Consider the following 21682-nt stretch of genomic DNA (forward strand, 5'->3'; position numbering starts at 1 on the left):
AAGGGGACTGTATTTTTTGCTTCACTCATCAATATCAAAATGTAAACATATGGGGGTTTGTGTGCTTTTCCCACTTAATGTTTTGAAAACTGTCCCTCAAAAAGTCTTTTAAGAGCTGTGTATTGAAATGAATTAATAGATCTTTTACATTCACAGTAGGCCTCGCATTTTAAAGCAGTCTTGTAGTACTTCTCATTTTGATCCTGTATTGAGATGTCCCAGATGGACACAAAGAACTACCCAGTTATTGGTGTGTGATACCATGATACCATTTTGTACCATTACGTGGCATCCTTTCTTTTCTTACATATCAAATAGCATATGACAGACCAATAAAGATGGTTATTCCCATGTTAAACCTTGACCTCACTATTTATATGACAGAATTTTCTTTTTGAGAGAGATTTGTTTTTCAGCCATGTCGTAGGTTGTTTAGAATATACAGAATTCAGTCATCTAGCTTTTCCTCAGCCAAGATGCCCACAGATTCTGCAGCTATGCCTATGATTGTATTCAAAGGCATTATAGGATAGACTTGCACAATTTGTAGCCCACGTGAGCATAAATAGCCTGTGAAGGTATTTTTTTTCCACTATGGCATGGTGTTTTCCTTGTATCGCGGTTGTCTGTTCAGCTGAGGAACAGTTCAGCTGTAAAATCTGCCCTTATGATTTGTTTGCAGGCATCTGGATAATGATTGTAGTTCCCAGTACTATGCTTGCACTGGGGACTGAAAGTAGGCTGGGAGAGGAGACAAACTCATAGAAGAATTTAGAGGGTTACTGGGGAGGGTTTTCTTGTGTTGTTTTTTTTTTTTTTCTTCTTTTTTTTTAGATATTTGTAACATGTTAAGTGTAAAATGGAAGCAGTTGAGAATTAAGCTTAAAACACTGCTTCATCTTTTTGTTTAATTTATATCCCTTTTTGCTTTGAGTCTGTGCAGAAGGTTGATGTTGGCAGCTTCTTGTCAGTGACACAGCTGAGAGAGCTTTCTAGGCAAACGATTTGCTTTAGTTCATAGGTATGATGTAGCCCACCCTGTAAGGTGTGTGGCTCATTTGTTGCTATCAGGTGAGATCTGCGGTGGAAATGAACAACTGGAGCATTCAGCCTCTTGGAATTGTGTAGCACATGGCCAAAAAGTGTAAATCTTGCTTATTATAAAACTGCTCTTATTTCTAAATTGGCCACTCTAGATAAGAGGTTCTTCAAAAAAATTAGCCGGTATCAAATGGTTGCTCTTCAGAGAGCAGTATTAATATCCAACCCCTTGAGAAGGTGAAGTGTGTAAATCAACAACCAAAAGTTAAAGGTTGCTCCCCAAGGGCGTGTGGGAAGTATCTTAATTCTGCTGATCTAACTCACCAGAGTCAATACAGACACCTGGAATGATGCTTTTGCTTTCAGGAAGCTAGCAGTAATTACACAGCCCAATTCCCCATATTGTATGTTGTGATTTTTGTATTTATTTATTTATATGGTTTTATTTTGTAACTGTCTGTCCTGAGCTAAGACATCCTAATGCTGAGCATCAGAGCCTTCTGTGCTGACCAATGCTGTCACAAAAGCGTGTCGCTGATTAGAAGTATAAGGGGAGGGGAGAGAAGGATTGACAGAAACATGAGTAACCTCAGCAATAGTAGTGAAGTAACAAGGAACAGGACAGCTATAGGAAACCAGAAAAGAAAGTAGAGCAGAACAGACATGAAAATTACAAGCAAACTAACAAAGAGGAAAAATAATAAGAAAGAGAGAATAAACAGGAGAGGGAAAAGGAGAAGCAGGAACAAGGCAGAGTAAGAGATAATGGAGAGCATAGATCAACCAAGAAGCAAGCTGTTCTGAAATGCAATCAGATATCTAATTCCTATTACACAAGCAGTTCTCTCTTCAGACTCAAGATTAAGATGTAAGTGTACAAACAATTTGTCCCGTTGCCTCAGGAGAGGAGGGAAGAAAAATGGCTGGGGTAGATTCTCTCTTGAGTAGCTTCTATTTCTATCTTCTGTACCCAAAGGCAAAGTCACACTGAGCCCTTCGAGTTCAACAAAACGAGGCCCAAAGTACCATCTATTTGTTTTTCTTCTCTTTAGCTTCGACTTTAAGGATCTCTCCTTCTCCTGCTCTGGGGGAAGGAGACATAGTGATGATCAGAGACTCATTAGTGGTTCCTCTGTGCATAACTGCATGTGGTTTAGGCTTAGTGTCTGCTTCTGGCTCTTCCTTTTTCGGAGGGGGTGCAGATGGGGCTGCAGGCTCTGGTGGTTTCTTCTCCTCTTTTTCAGTCTTCTGTGCTTCAGCTTCATGTTCCTATAACCAAAATGTTAAATGTTTTCTAATGCTGCAAAACAAATTCAGGAAAAAATTCTGCACTGTATATACAGTGGTAAAGCATGGCATGGGATATAAGATTAATAGGACTCAACTTGTATATAAACTTGTATTCAGCTGCTGAAAATCACTTTCTATGTGAAAAATACAATTTCAAGATCAGAAAACAATAAAACTAGGAAGAGCTTGTGGGTAGCGATAGTATCTACTTCTCATTAATACAGCTGGACAAAACAGGCAAGCTTTGGTGAACAAAACCTTTCCTCAGGTCTCACCTTCCTTTATGCACTTATGCAGGTATAGAAAGAAAAAGTGTTATGTGATTCTCAACATACTCTCCAGTGCCTCATTTCCTTGGCCAAGCCTATTTGTGCTAAAGTTTGCAAATATGCGTTAAATTTGGTGAAGTTTCTGCTTCAGTCTTGCTCTTGTAGTCTCTCATTTAAGCGAAGTCCTTTATTTCATTTAAAAGACAGTAGAAACACGGCCCAACAGTAGCTATAAAAGCCAGAAAAGTATTGTGCCTCTTCTGGGCAAATACTTAAAACTGAACAGGTTCTTACTAATATGAATGTTTCTCTAAACAGAATATAAGGTAGGAATTTTTTTTAATCAACTGAAGTAAGCTTTCTCATAAATGCACAGTATCACATATTTAAACAGATCTAGCTGTGTGGTCTCTACTTGAAATGTTGTTTTCAAGATTTCTTATTAGCAAAGGTCTGACTTTGAACTGGAAAGCTCTCTTTATGCTTCAGTCAACTGGATAGGATTACTGCATTTGGACAGTTGTGTTCACTTCTGTATGTATAAAATTAGAAGATCAGATGCTCTTAGTATCTTTTAGTGTCTCTTTTATCCTTTCTTTTCTTGAGAGTTTATGTTTGCTTATGTTTTCCTTGCTCTTGTTTTTCTCTGTTTTTCCTAGGGTTCAGACCAAGAAAGATTTGAGCCAAATTCTACGGTCCAAATTTACAGAGATTAATTACCATGACTGTATCTCAGCTACTTGGAGTTTTTGCTACTCGTTGCTCTAAAGCTGTGTTTCCATCTGTTCCATTTGTCCAAGCCTCCCAGTATATTTCCTACTTCTCTATCCAGCACTTGACAGAATCTGTTCTGTTATCTGTGACATTACCTGAATGTCTTGTTCTCTCTTCAGCTGCAGCAGCTTAGCAAGGCCTCCTTTTCCTTTAGCTCCAAACATCGCTTTAAACAGTTTTGGAGTTTCCTGTTTTTGTCCAAACAGATTGGCCAAGCCCCGGGGCTGCTGCACTGGTGGTCCAGGAGCAGGTTTACCCTTCTCTTTCAGCAACACCCTGGAGGCAGGAAGGAATGGGGACACACAGCAGTGCAGTGAAACCTGGAAAAGTTCTGGCAAAACTAAAATGTCATGTGTGGATGAACAGCTGACAACTTCTCTAGACATTTTTTTTAATCCTAGATTCAGTGGTAGGAGGAAAGCAGGTAAGGGTGAGGGCTTTATTGGCTTTGGTAGTATCTAGTAAATTGAAAGATACTGTTTTAATTTGGAGTTGCTTTCTCATTTCTTACAGCTTAAACTAGTGTAGGCTCGAATTAAAGTATTACAAAGCAGATATGTTTTATAAGGTGAGAAATAGTTGCAGGGGAAGGATGCCTTGTACAAGAGGCAGAAAGTCTCTCTGCTGAATGTCTGGATACAAATTCAGAGAGCATTTATTACTCTGGAGTTTAACTGATTCTTGAGGAAGTAACTGTTAACCAAACTTTTAGCCTAAGTCATGTCAGGTAGTGGTGCGTATTTTGGTCTTCTTCAGTAAATTACCCCGAGTATATGAAAATTACTAGATTTTCACATCTTTCAGTAGCTGTGCTGGTTGGCAACCATAATTGGAGGAAGTGAGAATGAATGATGATGGTAGAAATTCATACTTTGTAACTTTGGGAACACTGATAGTTTGATTCCAAATTTGAACTGCAAATCTCTGTCAAAATAACACAAGTCTTCTGTTGGTGCCTAGTTTTTCTGGAGACATGGCTGATGATGCACAGAGCATACACAGACTTAGTAAATACTCAGACAGGTGAGCAAAATACATGGCCTCCAGTACAAGAAAGGCACTACATAATTTTTTAATTGCACAGGTTTTTAAATTGTGCATTTTTTAAATTACAAAACCTTTTTAAGATTGATATCTAGAGAGGACTTTGGGCCCACATGGGGATGTAGATATGAAGGATGGGTAATTATTAAACTCCTACTATTGAGAGAAGTTGCACGGAGAAAGCAGAATGCAGTGATTTAGCAGGATATGATTACAGTGGGCAAGGAAGCAGGAGAAGATAGTGCAGGGCATAGAAACAGAAATAAGAAGTAATGATGATTGTACCACTGTTTAGAAACAAGCTGGAAGTCAGGAAGGATAACTGTGGGGGATGATCAGTCAGTGAGCTTGTTCTGTCTTTCTACCTGTTGGTATTGAAGTCTAATCTCTGAAGACCGCAGATGTGAAAACACTTAGCAGATGGGCAAGATCTGTGCATCTACCTCTACCTTGCTTGATGCCATGGGCATCGCATCAGCCTGTTTAGGGGTCCCTCACTGAGTCTGAAAGCCAAAAGTGTGTGCTATTGGTCTTATTCATGCATTTCAATTTTTTACAAGGTAGTAAGGCAATCATGTTCATAATCTTATGGCAAAATATGACAGCATTTTGCCCTGTCAAAGCCAGGGTAAACTGCGTTCCAGCGAAAGGAGGACAAGAAGCAGTTCTGATTTGAAATCCTGTTTCAGAATCTCTTTGCACAGAATGGACACCTTTCAGATCTGTGTGCTTATCTTTCATCTTACCAGGTGTTACTTTAGATCAGCTTCTGTGCAAGCCGGTGGGTGCATCGAAGCATATCTCTATAGAACTAATTGCAGATGTTTGGTTGCTTCTTTGAAAACCTGCAGCTTAACTCACATCTGTCTTGCATTTTCTGACTTCTTGTCTACGTAAGGAGTTTTGTCCTGATACACATCTGTGCCTCTTGTTTTGTTACCTGAAGTGCAGCTGCACTCAGGACTTTCTTCTATTTACCACATTCTCACAACTATTGGAATTCCTGACATGAAAGCATGGCTTCCCATATGTACTAGCAGACAAATCTGACCTCTAAATACAAATGTGTTTACATTATTCTCCACAGAAATGAATGGGAATATGTCTAGGGGCCACAACTATCCATTAAAAAGCTAAACACAGTAATTTAAAAAAATTTTTAGGACATACTTTGCTTTCTTCATCAGAAGTTTTTCTGAGTCAGGGTAATGCACCAAGATTTCATTGAGTGTTTTCTTGTCTAGAATGAAAAGGTTGGCAAAACCATGAGCCACCACGTTGGCAGTCCTTCGATTTCCTCCACCTGCGGCTAATAGGCTGCAATGAAAATAAACATTATTACTCACCTCACTACTTGACTTAGTGAGGAACCTCTGAAGTTGGTTTTCCACTGAAAACATAACAAAACAGCTCACTAATGTACCCAAGTGTTCTATCTGATTTCTGTGAAGTCCCTTTGCAGTCGTGATTGGAAATATCTTCTTGTATCAAGAAGACATATTATCACTTCCGGTCAGGATTGTTGGTCCTGGACTGTGGAAAGTCTTGCTGGGAAGACACGTGTCGCAGAATCATAGAATCATTGAGGTTGGATTAGACCACTAAGATCATACAGTCCAACTATCAACCCATCACCACCATGCCCACTAATCACATCTCTCAGTGCCACACCACACTTCTTGAACACTTCCAGGGATAGTGACTCTACCACCTCCCTGAGCAGCCTCTGCTAGTGCCTACTTTTTTGGAGAATAAGTATTTCCTAATATTCAAGGAGAACTTCCCTTGGTGCAATTTGAGGCCATTCCCTCTCATCCTGTCGCTGTTAACTGGGACAAAAGGCCAACTTTCCCCCTTACCCACAACCTCCTTTCAGGCAGTTGTAGAAGGTGATAAGGTCTCCCCTGAGCCTCCACTTCTCCAGACTGAACAATACCTCAGCCACTCCTGTAGGACTTGTGCTCTAGACTCTTCACAGCTTTGTTGTCCTCTGGACACACGTTTCTCCCAAGAGACTCCACAGCAAGGACTGCATCTGTTTTAGTCCTTGTGTGAACTTGGCATTTCCTCATTTTTATTGTTGAAAATGATTTAATACAATAGGGAGAGCAGCATAAGAACATTATAATTGAAGGCATATTTACAATGGATAAATGACTCCAAGAATTGTAGTTTTCCTGAGTGAATAACTTGAGTAGGGTTTTGGTTTTCTCATGTCTCACATTTGGATGTTGGCAAGTTTAAGAATATGGATTTGGAAGACCTTTCAAGCTGACAGTTACAAATGTGTCTGTCAGAAACTGAAGGCTATTTTGTTTAGAAAGTAAAGTGTAAGACCAGCTTATTTAGCAGGGGTTAGACATAGGAAGGATATCTACATAAAAATTAAATTGTCCATCTTGAATGAAGAAAATGAAATGAAAAGAGTTAATTCACAGCACTGAACATGCTACAAATCTAGCTGTGGAGTCCCTCTTCAGTGCAGGGGGGTTGAAGTAGATGGCCTTCAGAAGTCCCTTCCAACTCTAAGGATTCTATGATTAATGTTTGATGTTAAGCAATAGAAGCTGCATTTTACTCTTACTAGTAAAATTGCTTTGTTACTATTTGAGGAGATTCATTGTAGAGATTTTTCCCTAAAATGTTTCACAGTGTGTTACTGCATAAAAGAATATTTTATAATACCTAAATTTAAAGGTTATTAATAAAGGATAGTCTGGACCCTATCAGAAATGAGTTTATTTTATAATACCTAAATTTAAGTTATTGATAAAGGATAGTCTTGACTCTATCAGAAATGAGTTTGTACTTATCATCAATACTGATCAGGATATACCCATGCTACTTTTTAGTATTAAGGATATACATATAGTATTTATAAGCATTAGATTCTACTGATAATATTATTGATTTATAAAGGATCACAAGACCTCTGAATTCTATGTATGAGGCTATTTTTACACAGACATAAAGTTTTGCTGCTATCCAAGGTAAGAATCAACCTATGAAGTCAAGTATAAAATGCAGCATATTATTCTTTTACAATCCTGTACAGTTTCCAGGCAGAAAAGTATTTGCACAATAAGAAAAGCAGTTGAAGAAAATTGCAAATAGTTTTTGACTTCTGATAAATCACTTCTCAACAAGTAACTGTACAATCATTTTCAGGCTTTCCTAATAACAAGCTCATTTTGTTGAGGCAGATAGGACTAAAGAGAACAGCTCTTTTCTTACGGTGATGACGTGAGGGGAATTTTATGAGGGAGGCAATCATTGCTCAAACAGAATCTTCTTTGACTAAAACAGCATTATGGACTCTGTTTTGGCCATTCTGCTAAAAGTTGTGTGGTAGACTAAATATTTACAAATAATTGGCATTGTCCCTACAGTTGTTCTTGATGCTATAACATCTACAGTAATAAGGAAAATTGCCTTTTTACCTTATGGTTTTTATTGCAGTTAGCCTGAAATGATTTTATACTTATATGAGATGATAACTTCTGAATTCTTACGATAGCAATTTAAATCTGGAGGTATGAAGTTGTCAAAGCAATGTCTTAGTGTATCTATTTCTTTTTTATAGCTGAGCACAGTAGGAAGCAGCCGTTCATTGAAATTAGCAAACTGATCCAGGGAATGATGTGCATATCAACTGAATGTGCAGTGTGGTAGCTCTTCAACTGGGCATATCTGTACATCTGGAAAGAGCTGCTAAATCAGGAAGGAGTCTGGATCTTGTGTCTGAGCTGAATGTCAGACCTGAAATGTCAGAGTTCACTGAAAAGCAGCAGCTACTGCTGCTGGGCCAAAGTAGAAACTCAGTCTTTCACAAATATTCCCTTTAGTTTTTGAGTTTTTAAAGGGAAGTTAAAGTTACAACACCACTGAAAGGCTAAGAACAAAGCCAAATACTTAGAAATCTTCCTGCCAAAAATGCTGCTATTTTTCCAGAATTTCCATTTTCTGATGGGAAATTGTTCCAGTGAGGTAATAATAAGTGGATGATTTAGGACAGCTAGCTTGATGTGTACAGTTCTCTGGATTAATGAAGTGTTGTATTGTAGTTTCCCTCTCTTGAATTTCTTCTTTTCTCAGTTGTCTGCATTCTTTTTGCCTGTATTTCTGGGATTATTTTTCTTTCCCTAAGATGACATTATCAGTACAGGAAAGTAGTAATGAGGGTAAGATGTTCATTGGAAGGCAGCTCCTATTGCTTAATCTATATCTGCAATAATTCTTAAAACAGGATTGGCAAAGGACTGGGTTGAACATCAGTCTTGCATTGGCCTTCTATTATAATTCAGGAAATATTTTTGAAATGAATGAACATTCTTTGTTGTCTTCAACTCCTTTACCCATAGAGACTTTAAAAGCATGATTTATAAGCATTTCGAACCGTGAGATTAAATAGCTAGTATCTTATAATTCATATGATCAAACCACTCAGAATGAAGCTGACATGATTCTCTACACAAATCTTGATTCAAAAAATCAGGTGGAAATTATGACAGTTCAATACCAGGTGCTTACCAGAGTATGAATGCTGAGGAGAAAACCTGGATGTGCTAAATAAAGCAATATTTCATTCATTAAAGGCCTTTTCTTTTTCATTTTCCTCTGCTGTACAGTACTCAGAAGACCTTGATAGAGCTTGTACAGAAGGGCACTGTATAAACTCATTATTTTCTAACATACTGCCACAAGGAAAAGGATAAATTTCTGCTGGTATACTTAGTGCTTCATGTCTTTGCTTTTCAATTTCAGAGATTTCTGCCAGTTGCTATGTGTTTTCCCCTTAGGTTTATCCATTGCCTGTCATTTATATGCAAAGTAACAGGGTCTGTAGCAGTATGCTGTCTCCACCAACACGGTAGGTCAGTGATGAATAAAACAAGACGACAAGCATAGGTTTAAAGCATTGCTGAGGGCTTTGCTGGCCATCCTGGCAACTATGTGAAGAGTAAAACATACTGGGAAATGAATCTTTAAAGGCAGCTGTGTGGATCTCATCTGGAAATAAGTCCCCACTTTTGTTAGATCAAAACATTGAAAATCCTTTCCTTGTTTTCAAATCAGTCATGAACATTCCTCAGTTTGAAAACAAATGTCCTTGCTCCAAATGCAGGACTAATAAATAATTGAAAAGTGTGTATGTATTATATCTCTGGGATGCTGCAGCTTTTCTTTTACCTTTTCAGTACCTGTTCCTACCTGAAAATCACTGTGTTCTGACACTTTCTGCATAGCACACAACATGCCATTTTGTTTTGAAGCTTTGCTCTTGTATTGTATTGTCACACAGAGAAACGCTTTTAAAATAACCTTCTTGCCCTTATCTGATATAGCCTCACTTTCCAACTCAACGAGGAAGGTCTGTATTTATGGGGTATATCAAGTGTTCTCCACGTGCAGCTCTGAGAAGGCTCTGTGCACCCACTACAGAATAAATGGGAAAGTTTCCACTACCACAACGGGAGATGCAGCAGAAGATAAATATAAACCTAACACAGAGCTGATTACCCACTTTTGAAAAGATGGATTAAGGCTACCTTTAAGAGGATTAACAGTAACAAGAGTGCAGCTGGAAGAAATCAAGAATCCAGTTTATCACATGCAGCAGCACATGTATTTTGTTTCTTTCCCTCAGTCTGACCTCAGTAGGGGATGCGGTACCTAAAATCTAGCTCTTACTTGTCTAACTGGTGAATAAGGCAAGAAGAGCTAATGGATTTTGCAAAGCAGCTATGTGGAGAATATAAAAAACTTTTGTAACTGCTCAAGGAAAGTTTTATCCTCCAGAGAAACTTAGACTCAAAAACCTGGTCTGTCAGCCCTTTCCTTTTTTGTATTTTCTTAAACAAATACATATGAAAATGTAGATGCTGATTTTCAGCAACTTACTCTCTACTTCAGCTCATAAATGAATCAATCTGTATTGCTATTTTAGATTTGTTACCTCCTTTGTTGGAAATTAACATTTTTACTCCATAGTGTGTAAGGGCAGCTAGTCTATCTATACAGGCAATAAAATACATTCGGTTCCGCCTTTGTGCAGACTTTGGAAGAGGAAGATATGCTCAACCTTTTAAATCCTGAAGGAGAAATCCATCCATGTATCCTTGTGTACCTTGTTCTGAATACTGATTATACATTATTTGTTGTTTACAAGTCTGAGGTCTTGGCAGATTACTCTCTGATGTTTCACTTACATGGACTTTCCCTCACTTATCTGTACATCTCTGCTCAGCATTCTCTTGGTTGATCTCACCCAGCTTTCTAACTTTTCCGTGCAATCTCTTGTGCTTACCAGAAAGAAACTAAACATTTATTTAATCATTCATTATTTAACCACTTCTGAGTAAAGTGTTATTAACACTGGTGGACCAACCTGATCTCCCCAAATACAGCTCCTGCTCGTAGTGTAACCAGGACTTTTGTGCCATCAGGGCCTCCAAGGACTTGAACTTCACCTTGTTTGATGATATACATCTCTCTGCCAATTTCTCCCTAGACACAGAAACGCATACGTAATGATCACTGTTTTTTGTTTTTCTTTTTAAAGTAAAATCATCTGACAAACGTCTGTGTAAATGTCTCTCCCTTTTCTCATGCAGAGTTTTACCAGCTTTGTGGAGAAATAAATGTTTGTGCTACTTTGCCTAGCATTGAGCACAATTGTGAGGACTGACTTTGCGTATCTAATTGATGTAAGGCAGTATTTGAGCAGGAGTTAAACCATCCAGGCCATCCTAAAAAATGAAGACTAATAACAACCAGGATTGTATCAGTCATTTTCATCTTCTATTCTAGTGGAAACAAAAGTAATTCAGCAGCATATTTAATGAAGAGTAGTGCAAAAAAGCCTGTGTTTCATAGTTTTCATTCTGTTACTTCCAAGCTTCGCTTAACTAATTTACAAGGAAAATAAGAATAAACAGCCGTTCTAAAATCTGTGACATTCTGTGTAATGACTGGATGGTTTAAGGGGTTATAGCCTGACTATTATCTTCCACAAGACCTGCTAAGATTCATCAGTATCATCATAAAAAGCAGGTAACCTGGAGTAAACATGATTATAACAGTACTCTTTGTATCTCAGTGACAGGAAAATAATTATTTTTCTGCTTATGTTACTGGAGTAAAGCAGCAATTTCAATTTAAAAGTGAAAATGCACCAGCAACACCACCAGAATTGAAAACGTATGGCTTATACTTCTATCTCATAATCTGCTTCTGCAAACCTGTCAGAGCCTCCTAGGTGAAGTGTGATGAGGCCAATGTGCACCCACATAGGAGGTGCTCCCAACTCTCAAGTTCCAACAGGATTTTATTCCCTACTACAAGTTACAGTATCAGTAGGATTACCTACTGATGCTGGGGTTGTTGGACCAAACAGACTTGGGATCACTTGGTCGGAAGATGAGCCATCTACCTTTCTTATGTAAGGCCATGTACGATCTAAAATCCTAAGGGACAATGCGACAGCATTCGGCTCACAGTTTGGAGATTGCACGGAGTGAATACAGAGCAATGTCCTGCCGTAGGGAGCAGTATGGGATGCACTGTATTTTCTACATTCTTGGGTATATATACATATATATACATGTATATATATATACATTCAGCTTCAGAGTTTGTAATATACAAATGAAGCACATGCAAAGCATCACGGATTGAGATCTGTAGGCTGTTTGTATATATAACTGTACAAAAATTGAGCTTGCTCCATTTTAAATATCGACTTCATGAAGTGTCACCAGATAAGTCATATTTACAGTAAGTACTTTCCCATGCTACTATAATTTGTTAGATAATAATAAAATCCATATTGTCTTGTTCTAGGTTGAAACTTGAGAGCAAATTTGTTATTATACACAGAATCTTAATTATTTTTATATTATCTACTTCACTCAGAATTAATTTTATTTGAAGGCTACTTTTGACCTTTATCTGAACTCAGTTTTCAAAAATACATATTATTATGCGTTACTACACCACAGAGCTCACCTTTTTGCAGACAAAATCACCAGGTAAATACACAATGGATTTCAGCCTTAGCAGCATGTCGTATATCATCTGAGTATCACACCCCTGTCAAAAGAATTATGCTGTATTGATTCAAGAACACAAGTGATTATTAGTGCTTACACTGGATAGCAAAGCAGTACATGTATGCTCCAGGGTTTTGTAAGAGGCAGGTGAAAGGAAAACGTGGCAAGGACCAGCTCATAAAGGAGGCAAAAGTACTTTCATTTCAGATGCTAACACAGTTCTCTTTGGGTTGAATATCTCTAATTTCTTTTTTTTTTTTCTTTTTTTTTTTCTTTTTTTTTTTTTAATGCAGTAAGCTTCTGTACATCTAAGTTTGACTGCTGTGGAAACACAATGTTATTTGCTGTGGGTAGCAGATCTTTTAGAGATATATTTATATATTTTTTTAATACTGATCCAGAAAAAAAAGCAGATCATGTAAAATGTTGGTATGAATCTGTGAATGCCATGTCTTTAGAAAATATTGCAGAAACAGTTCTACTATTTAATGTTTAAACAGAGATATCATGATTTCTTGCAATTGCTCTAAAAAAAAAACCTGTTAAGCTTAACGTATTTCAGGATTACTTCTAAAAATGCAGTGTCTTCCCACTTTTTGTGTCACAAATCCAATGTTAAGTACTGCATTAAAGCAGTCTCTCTGGAAACCTATCATGATAACAATGAGGAAGTTCTTTGAACAAAATGTTTCTGAAATACAGCTTTCACTACATTGAAGTTATGTTCTCAGAACAGGTAATATTGGTGATCTCTCAGGCAGGGCTAAGCAGTAGACAGCAAGGTGAACTGTTCCAAAAATCATATTTTTCTGTATCTGGCTGTGGTTAGTAATGTTCTGCAATCACTTAGGATCTGACCATAACATCAGCTTTAACGGGTCAGTATGACAAGACTGTTTCTTAACCTCATTTGCTCTTTTTATATCTCTGATTTGACACACACACACAAAACCAAAGTCATCCCTTGGCTTTTTCCTGTCCTGTCTCCACTGACTTAGGTATATAATAGACATAGTTTGCCTTGAGTATTAAAAAACATGTTATTTTGTGTAGCAAGATACAAAATCAAGGTTTCCAGCCTACAGGTACCACACATTACTGCATTCTTTTGTTAAAGTACTTGCTTTGAATAGGTCAACTTTATTGACAATGGCAAAGTTCACATCAATTGCAATGGCTAATTGCATTTTGGTTGGCATCTGCTCCAGTAATTCTGATTCATCTGAAAAAGAAAACAAAAAACATCAAAGCATTGTTAGATGGAAAATATGCAGATATAAAGGAAAGAAAGAATGTCTGTAAAAATGAGCATTTTATAGAAATATAACTTCAGAGAAGTCAAGTGGTTTGTGAAGTAATTAGTGCATTCCTGAGTTCAAATGAGGAAGATGGCTAGTATGCCTTTACTTTCTTTTGTATTATGTGTGCTGTCCAAAGATTTAACTGGAGTATTATGTAAATTAATAAAATTTGTGATGTAGTGTCATATTACTTTGGAGTTTTTTGCTTTTCTGAAGGAAACTGAATATCCTCCTCTCACCTTCTCCCATGAAATTCAGTAAAGAAGAAATGTACATTTCACCTTATAAGCATATCTGCAGAGATCACTCCAAGCTGCAGCATAAATGGAATTGGAAAGCCTTACCCAGCATTCCCTGAGAGTCCCATGTGTATTCATACCAGGTTCGAACACGATTTTGAACTAGTTTTGGAATTGAATATGTGTTCATATAGGAGACGGTGTTATCCATACAGGAACGGTAGTAGTTCTGTCCTGCTGTAGCTGCTCCAATTACATCTCTCATCTGCAAACATCAGTTATGTTACTACACATTTCAACAAACAGTCTTCATTTGAGTATCTTGTCAACAACATAAAAAAGGAGTGAAACATTTGTTTACAAAATTCCTGATTAATTATGCATTCAGTTCTATGCTTTATAGAGTTGCTTCATCTGCTTTTTCAAAAACATCAAAGACATAAACTAATTGTGAAAGAAACAGACTGCAGTATAATTTTTAAATAACTCATTTGTGTTTTTCTGCTTATTCTTCTTTTATTTCTAGAATTGAATGAAAAATACAGATAATGTTTTCTTAAATACCTGTAATAAGGCTATTCTGCATTTGTTGTGCCACACAAGCCAGAAATGAATCACGTTGTACCACAGAATCATAAAATTAATTTGAAAGAGACCTTAAAGATCAGCAGTTCCAATCCCCTGCCATGGGCAGGGCTGCCACCCAGAAGATCAGGCTGCCCAGGACCCCATCCAATTTAGCCTTGAGTGCCTCCAGGGATGAGATATCCACAGCTTCTCTGGGCAGCCTGTGCCAGCACTCACCACCCTTTGAGTGAAAAATTTCTTCCTAAAATCTAACATCAAATTCTAAAGCCATTCCACCCTGTCCTGTCCCTAAAAACTGGGCCAAACTTCTGTAATAACTTTGGCTGGCACCAAGAGAACTAATATCCTGCCAGTTTTAAATTGTTAACTGAATCTCGATCAGTCTTAAAAATCCACTTTGGGCCATAAGTTGATCTTAAACATTTTTGTGCAGGAACATGATTTGACATTCCAACAAAAATATAATTTATTTTGCAGAATGGCTTAATACTGCAGTGGCCCAGTGTGCTGCTGGGGTAAGTTCTGCTCCTGATTACAGAAATAAAATCCATCACAAAAGAAATAACAGTCTTAAAGAAGTGCATGAAGCAGGAATAGTTTAAGATCTTTTTATAAACAGGAATTGCAACAAACTAAAATGAAGCTGTTTTTATAGTAAGTTTTGATTCTGCAGTTAACTACACTGGTTGCCAAAAGCAAATCTACTTTGACAGTTATGTCAAATTAGCAAAATATAGACTTACACCCCTGTAAACTCTGAAATTTAAGCCAATAACTTGTACCAGTTTTCATCTTTATCTTTTCCTCTTAATTCTCCCAATAGTAGACATGTATGAATCAAAAGATCTGGAATGATTTGTACAGAAATCCAATATAGTTTGACATAGGAGTCTCACTATTCATTTTTCTGGAGGCAAGGTATTTTAAAAACTATGGATTTAAAGTTCAATTTTAACAGTTTCATACTAGATATCATTCATGCTGGATTATGCTTGTTTTAAAAGTATAACTAATTTATTTTGCTATGGGCTTTTTCTTTCCCTCCTGGTAAATGAAAGCCAAAATAAATATTCAGTTTTCTGGTTAACAAATATTTTGTGTCTTCTGGAAGAGAGCACAATTCTAGTCTGACAGAAATTCTGACATTTCCATTAACAGCTTTAGGTCAGCCTGTGAGCAAAAAGTTACAAAACTGGGAAATCAGTAAACACATGCAGTGATCAGAAGAATTAGTATGGATGATAGTAAAAAGGGGGATATTCATAATGAAGCTGAAGTTTTTCCTGGAAAAAAATAGAACAAAATTGGATGTATTATCTTTACATTGCAGTACTCTGAACATATATAGTTATTGGATTTTTGATGTACCTGACCAATTAAGCTGGAGAAAACGAAGACACCCAAGAAAAAATTCAGCAGTTGAAAAACTATCTCAAACAATGTTTGTGGCTCTGGAAGGCCACCGATGGTGATTAAAGTACGAACTGCCCAGTAGTAACACCTCAGGTACCTGTGGATACAGACAGAGATTTTGTTATCCACTGCAGGTACTAATACGATTGAAGCTAAATATGTACACACCTGGGTTGGCCATTTCAGTGATGCCTTTCAATCCAAAAACCTTCAACATTTTTTATGAACAGTTATAATTTGATACAGTTATGTAAATCACATTGAACAGAATGTTCTCACTGAAAACAAAATACAATATACAGAGAATGCATCAGTTGTTTCACATTCTCCACTCACTTTGTGGAACAATGCAGAAGACTTCTACAGGTGAAACTACCTGTGTAGAAATAACTGCATTAGAATTTGACAGGTGAAGATGCCAAGGAGTGGGCAGACTTCAAGAAGACTTGGTGTAAAGACTTGACAGATTTTATGAGTAGCAGACTAGATGCATGCACATCTTGAAAGTGTCTTCTGTGGTTTCATTTGATGATGGCAGTTAGAAGCTTTATGTTGTGTATGACAAATGAAATGCAGTCACCTAATTTTTCTGTCCCCTTATTCACGTTGCTTCTGAGTGGTCTTTTTTTGTCTCTACCTCCAGTGTCATGTCAAATAGAAACTACACCTTCTTGTAAGCTGCATGTTAGTCCAGCTGCTCCAAACCTCTCTGTAATGCAGCACCAAAAGATTGGCTTCTGCATTAACTTCTCCTAGTGGCTGCCCTCCACTACCCTTTCTACCGCTCCAGCGAACATATTCTTGCCTTCTTTACTACTTTCCCCCATTCTTGGGAAGCTATCCATGGCTACCATGTGAACACCCTTCAAGTTTTTCTCAAAAATTCTCTTAATCTGGAAGCCAGATATAGCAGTAAGCAATGGTCACTCATTAAGACTGTATTGTGACTTGTGGGTTATATTGACTTTCACTGTACTCATTTGCTTTATCTCACTTCCTGTACCCTAGAGTGAGTCCTTTGACCAAAGATTTTTATTCTGTTTTTACAGTTTTCTTTTTGGAGCCCCATGCATACAAGAGTCTATTCCATTCAAGTTTATTTAAAAAAAATAAAAATGGACCTGTACAGAGTTAATTATTCAGATTTTATGAGAATAGCCATACTAAATCTTTATGTAAATAAATTGGCATCTCTATAACTCTTTTTAAAATTTCATGCTAAAGCATTAGTAGTGTAGCATCCTCCATAGTATGCATCTGGGGATTAATTAGTTTTGATCATTGCCATGAATGTGCTGTTGTTTCCTTTTTTCCTGAGTGAACAAACAACTGTTGTGGGAATGTTTTTCAAGACCTCACAATCGTTCACTCGTTAGAATTTGATTTTATAAATCTCTATACAATTAGATTTCAACTTTTATAATGATTAAAAGTATGATTTCCTATCATTTCACTGATGACTATATCTGAAAAATCAAGGTTCTCTCTATTGAGATTTATTGAGTTTGAAATAAAAAAAGCAAACAAAATCAAAACAACACACACAAAACAAAGGATTCCCCTCCACCCCTCTACCCCTCCCCAAAATAAGAAAGAACAAATTGTTTATGAGATGAGTGTTTTGAGACTATCATGTATCGTGCATCTATCATGCATCTTCTCATGCGTGCCTGGATTTTGAGGTCCCCTGATCTGATTGCAGTCTTCAGGTGTACATTTTAATTTTGTGGTTCTTCCTTTAAATCCTTTCTCATTAAAATATGAACTCTCCTCCTAAATGATCCATCTAATAATACTATTGCAGGGTCAGTTTTGTGCAATTAGAAGAGAATGAACTCACAGTAACAACTAGTTCCAATGAATAACGTTCCATTTTAAATTACTTGAAAGTGCTTTCAAATATTTCACCTAAAACATCAGAATTTACCAAGCAATTTTTTTATTGTTTTCACTGCAATCACATTTTTCTTGCTCTCAGATTTCTGAAATGCAGTAGTGGTGATTACTTCTGTAGTTTTTATGTTTTAGATTTTAACAGACAGAACTGAGTCTGAGACATTCAGAGTCCGTAAGTCAAAAAATTCATTGTGTATGTGTCATTTTTCCTTGTTAGAGATGATGAAAGGAAAACTAAATTACACCAATACAAATTTTAACTTAGGCTCAAAAATAGCATCACCTATTCACGCTTCAAGCAAAATATTCGTAAGAGGCAGCTTTCACTCTGAGTTCTGTAGCACAAAGAAAAAGAAAGAGCAAGCCTCAGATCTGTGTTAGAAGAACTACAGATTTAGGTGTAAAATGATGTCTCTATCTTGTCTGAGGGGATTTGTCATATGGGGCAGGTTAATTTATTCATTTGTTATAGCCATGAATTTTGTAGTGCTTGAAACAGGTAGAATCTATAAATATAAAAATGGAAGAAATTTGCAGTACTTCTGTGCTAATTACAGAGGAAATGAAACTAATTAACCAACTCTCTCATTCACAATGGCCTTGAATGCCAGGTTTGTCACATCTATCATGTTCGTCCATGATATAATTTCCATTCTGGTCATCTCTGTCTGACATGGAAGCAGCTCCTTGGAAGAATTTAGGAGCCCTAGCCATGCTTCTTTGCAGATTCTCAGGATTTTTGTACAGCTGCTCACCTCTTTCTGAGGACATCATTAATGCAGAGCGTTTTTCTGGAATTTTACTTTGAAGGAATTTTTCTACTAGCAAAGTGACATGATATTCACTGTTTCTTAGGCACAGGTTTTTATCTTCTCTATTTATTTTACTGTTTTTTGTTTTCATCAGACATAACTGTTGAACAGTTGAAATAGAAGGGAACAAGTTTCCTGAGGAATTAAACTGTAAGATTTGTTTAGGGAATGATAGCAAAAAAAAAAAAAAAAAAGACTACAGCTTCAGTGGTGTCAGCAGCTCTGCTTCCAGTGAGCTAGAGAGTCTGGAAAACATCACTGCTTACCATACGGCTTACTTGACTGCTGTATGATTACTGTTAGAGCAAACAACCTGAGACAAGAAGGGGATTTTCCTTTTGCACAGCTCAGACAGGATGTTTATCCTTCAGGCAATCCAGGTTATAGATTTTTTTTCCTAAAATAAGTCCTAGGTATGAAAAAGTTTAGAAATACTGCATTTAAGATACCTTGTAATGTTATGCCAGTGAAAATATCTTCCTCATAAAAGTGTATTTTAGAATATGCTGAAATTTTTACATAGTTTTGGTTAATCTAATAGATGTATGAAAATTTTGTTCATACAGCTGTCAGATTTTAAAGTGGTATTCACACAGCTGAGTGAGGAATTATTTAAGGGCTCCTCCCTGATTACAAAAAGGACAGATTTGAAGTAGAATAGAGATTTTATTAGGTGGTGTTCTAATGATGTCCTTCTTCGTACCTATTTTTTCCTGGGTGACCTATTTGTTGAGTAATAGTGGGCATGATGAGCTCAGACAGTGAGGTGTAATCTACAAAGGCTTATAGGAAATATAGCTACAGGCAGCAGGTCTGAAAGCATTAGATCTGACGTCTATAAGGCTTGGGCTGAACTTTCACATTTTTTTCCAGAGGCACAAAATGATCTCTACGGCAAACACTAGGAGTGTGACCCTTCAGAGTTTTTTAGGTTTATTGCTGATGTGCACATATGCAGCATCTTTTACAACATCTTTTACAGCAGTCTTACTGCATGCTGGGGGAACACTGCAAACCAAAGGAGTTGAATCATTCTAGGCACATAGAGTGATCATGTTAGCAGGAAGTTTTTCACACAGAGGGTGGTGAAGCACTGGAACAGGTTGCCCAAGGAGGTTGTGGATGCCCCATCCCTGAAGGCATTCAAGGCCAGGCTGGATGTGGCTCTGGGCAACCTGGTCTGGTGGTTGGTGACACTGCACATAGCAGGGGGTTGAAACTGGATGATCGTTGTGGTCCTCTTCAACCTGGATCATCCTATGATTCTGTATTCTGGGATTTCCAGATACCTGCTAAGTTGCCTCAGAGCTGGAAGGCATCAATCTATAGAGAAACATTATTAATATGCAAATGGATGTTTTGATTAGTGTACATGCTGGGGAATTTTGCATTCCACTCAAGGATGACTTGCAAATGGCACAAGAGATATATTATAAGCAAAGTGAAATGATTTATGCCTAATTTTCATGTTGAATAGATGAGGTTGCATGAGAATTTTAGCTCCCTGGGTTTAATTTTCCTTAGAGGCAATGGCAAGGGAGACAGATCTGCCTGGGGGTCAATTGAGAACAATGACATTAGGTTCCTGCTTTGACTCACTTGCTAGAGAATTTGTTCATTTTCCCAAGGAATTAAACAAATCTCTTACATAGCTGAACTAGACTGAAAATAAACACATGTGGTTCAAATTGTTCACTTATCTATAATTAAGGGACCTTTTCAATATCCTGTTGCTCTCTTCACATAAACTCTGCATCATGGTGCTGCATCTGTGATGATATTCACTTGCATTAGGAAGGACTGAAGTCTGTTGCCTAATTATAGGAAGTTCATCAAATGCAATTTTAATGCAGGGAACATCTTGATTGTCTGATTTGGGTTTGTTGCAGTGGGAGTAAAGCTTGGGTTTCAACATACTTGGGATTTTATAATACAGCATGAGTTAAATTGATGTTAAAGACTAATTGTATACATTCATCACCAGTGAGGATGAGGTAGATTAATGGGTTACTGAAATCTATGGGAATATATACTCCTGTATTTTATTTCACCATCTCAGTTTAAAGACTTAAATTACTGATCTATTATTATTGTAAATATAATACATAAATATAATAAATTCTACCCTAAATCCCTTGTGATTTCCATGTAACATCATATGAAAAGTGTTTCTGTCTTCTCATGGAAAACATACCACAAAATGCTAAAACTTGACCATAGCCTCTGTGCACAATTGCTTTGTCTGTGGTCAAGCTAGCAAATAATTTCTACCAATTTTTCACATGAATGTAGAATGTAGAAAGTAGAATATTTTTACTGTGAAAGATAAGAATTTTCTATTTTCTAGGCTGTTGTGAAAAAGCTTTAAAAGCTTAAAGACTGAGTAAGCTCTCTACTTTGAGAGCCTTCAGGTTGCTTAGTCGTAGTTATCTTGATTTTTAATTAGGAGGCAAGTATTCCCAAGAATGACATTAACTGAAAAAGCTGTGAAAGAACTTCAATATACATTTTTCTTGTGAGATATCCAGAATACTTGATCATGTGAATAAATACCTGTGTAACTTTACTTACAGAAGTTGTTCCCCTGAGCAACCTGCAATGTTCCTGCAACTAGCAGTGGTTCTGCTAGCTTTCATCTGGTGACCGTGTTCAAGCTGCGTATTTTAGTTGTATGTGAAAACTTCAGATGTCTTTTTTTTTTTTAAGAGAGAACCCTAATTATAAAAAAATCAATGCTACTTTACACGAAATATGTTTTACTCCAAAGGCTATTTTTCTTACCCTTCAAAACAGTGACTTCACATCACAGTTGTGAAGTATAAAAAAATTTAAAGCAATAAGAGCATGTCTCCAAGCTATTAACGGAGAAGCGTGAAAAGTTGTTTAACGGGTAATTTATGTCATCAGCAGTACATTATATTTGGTTTTGCAAATAATGTAATTAATGAACAAATTGAGCCTCAG

The 21682-nt window shown here is 37.0% G+C and overlaps 1 protein-coding gene across 1 annotated transcript in view; it reads right to left on the reverse strand.

Annotated features, from left to right (window-relative positions):
- Positions 1-926: 926 nt before the first annotated feature.
- CNGB3 (cyclic nucleotide gated channel subunit beta 3) overlaps positions 927-21682 on the reverse strand; it is a 55645-nt gene continuing 34889 nt past the window's right edge. Inside the window, exons 11-19 of the mRNA XM_052704647.1 lie at positions 15966-16107; positions 14115-14274; positions 13594-13691; positions 12426-12509; positions 10807-10925; positions 5589-5735; positions 3436-3650; positions 2667-2704; positions 927-2310 (exon numbers count right to left, since the gene is read on the reverse strand). Coding sequence (XP_052560607.1) covers positions 2071-2310; positions 2667-2704; positions 3436-3650; positions 5589-5735; positions 10807-10925; positions 12426-12509; positions 13594-13691; positions 14115-14274; positions 15966-16107 — 1243 coding nt within the window. The 3' untranslated portion in view covers positions 927-2070. The remainder of the gene's footprint in view (positions 2311-2666; positions 2705-3435; positions 3651-5588; positions 5736-10806; positions 10926-12425; positions 12510-13593; positions 13692-14114; positions 14275-15965; positions 16108-21682) is intronic.

The sequence above is a fragment of the Tympanuchus pallidicinctus genome, unplaced genomic scaffold (assembly GCF_026119805.1).
Source record: "Tympanuchus pallidicinctus isolate F22 unplaced genomic scaffold, pur_lepc_1.0 scaffold5, whole genome shotgun sequence".
In the NCBI taxonomy this organism is placed as follows: Eukaryota; Metazoa; Chordata; class Aves; order Galliformes; family Phasianidae; genus Tympanuchus; species Tympanuchus pallidicinctus.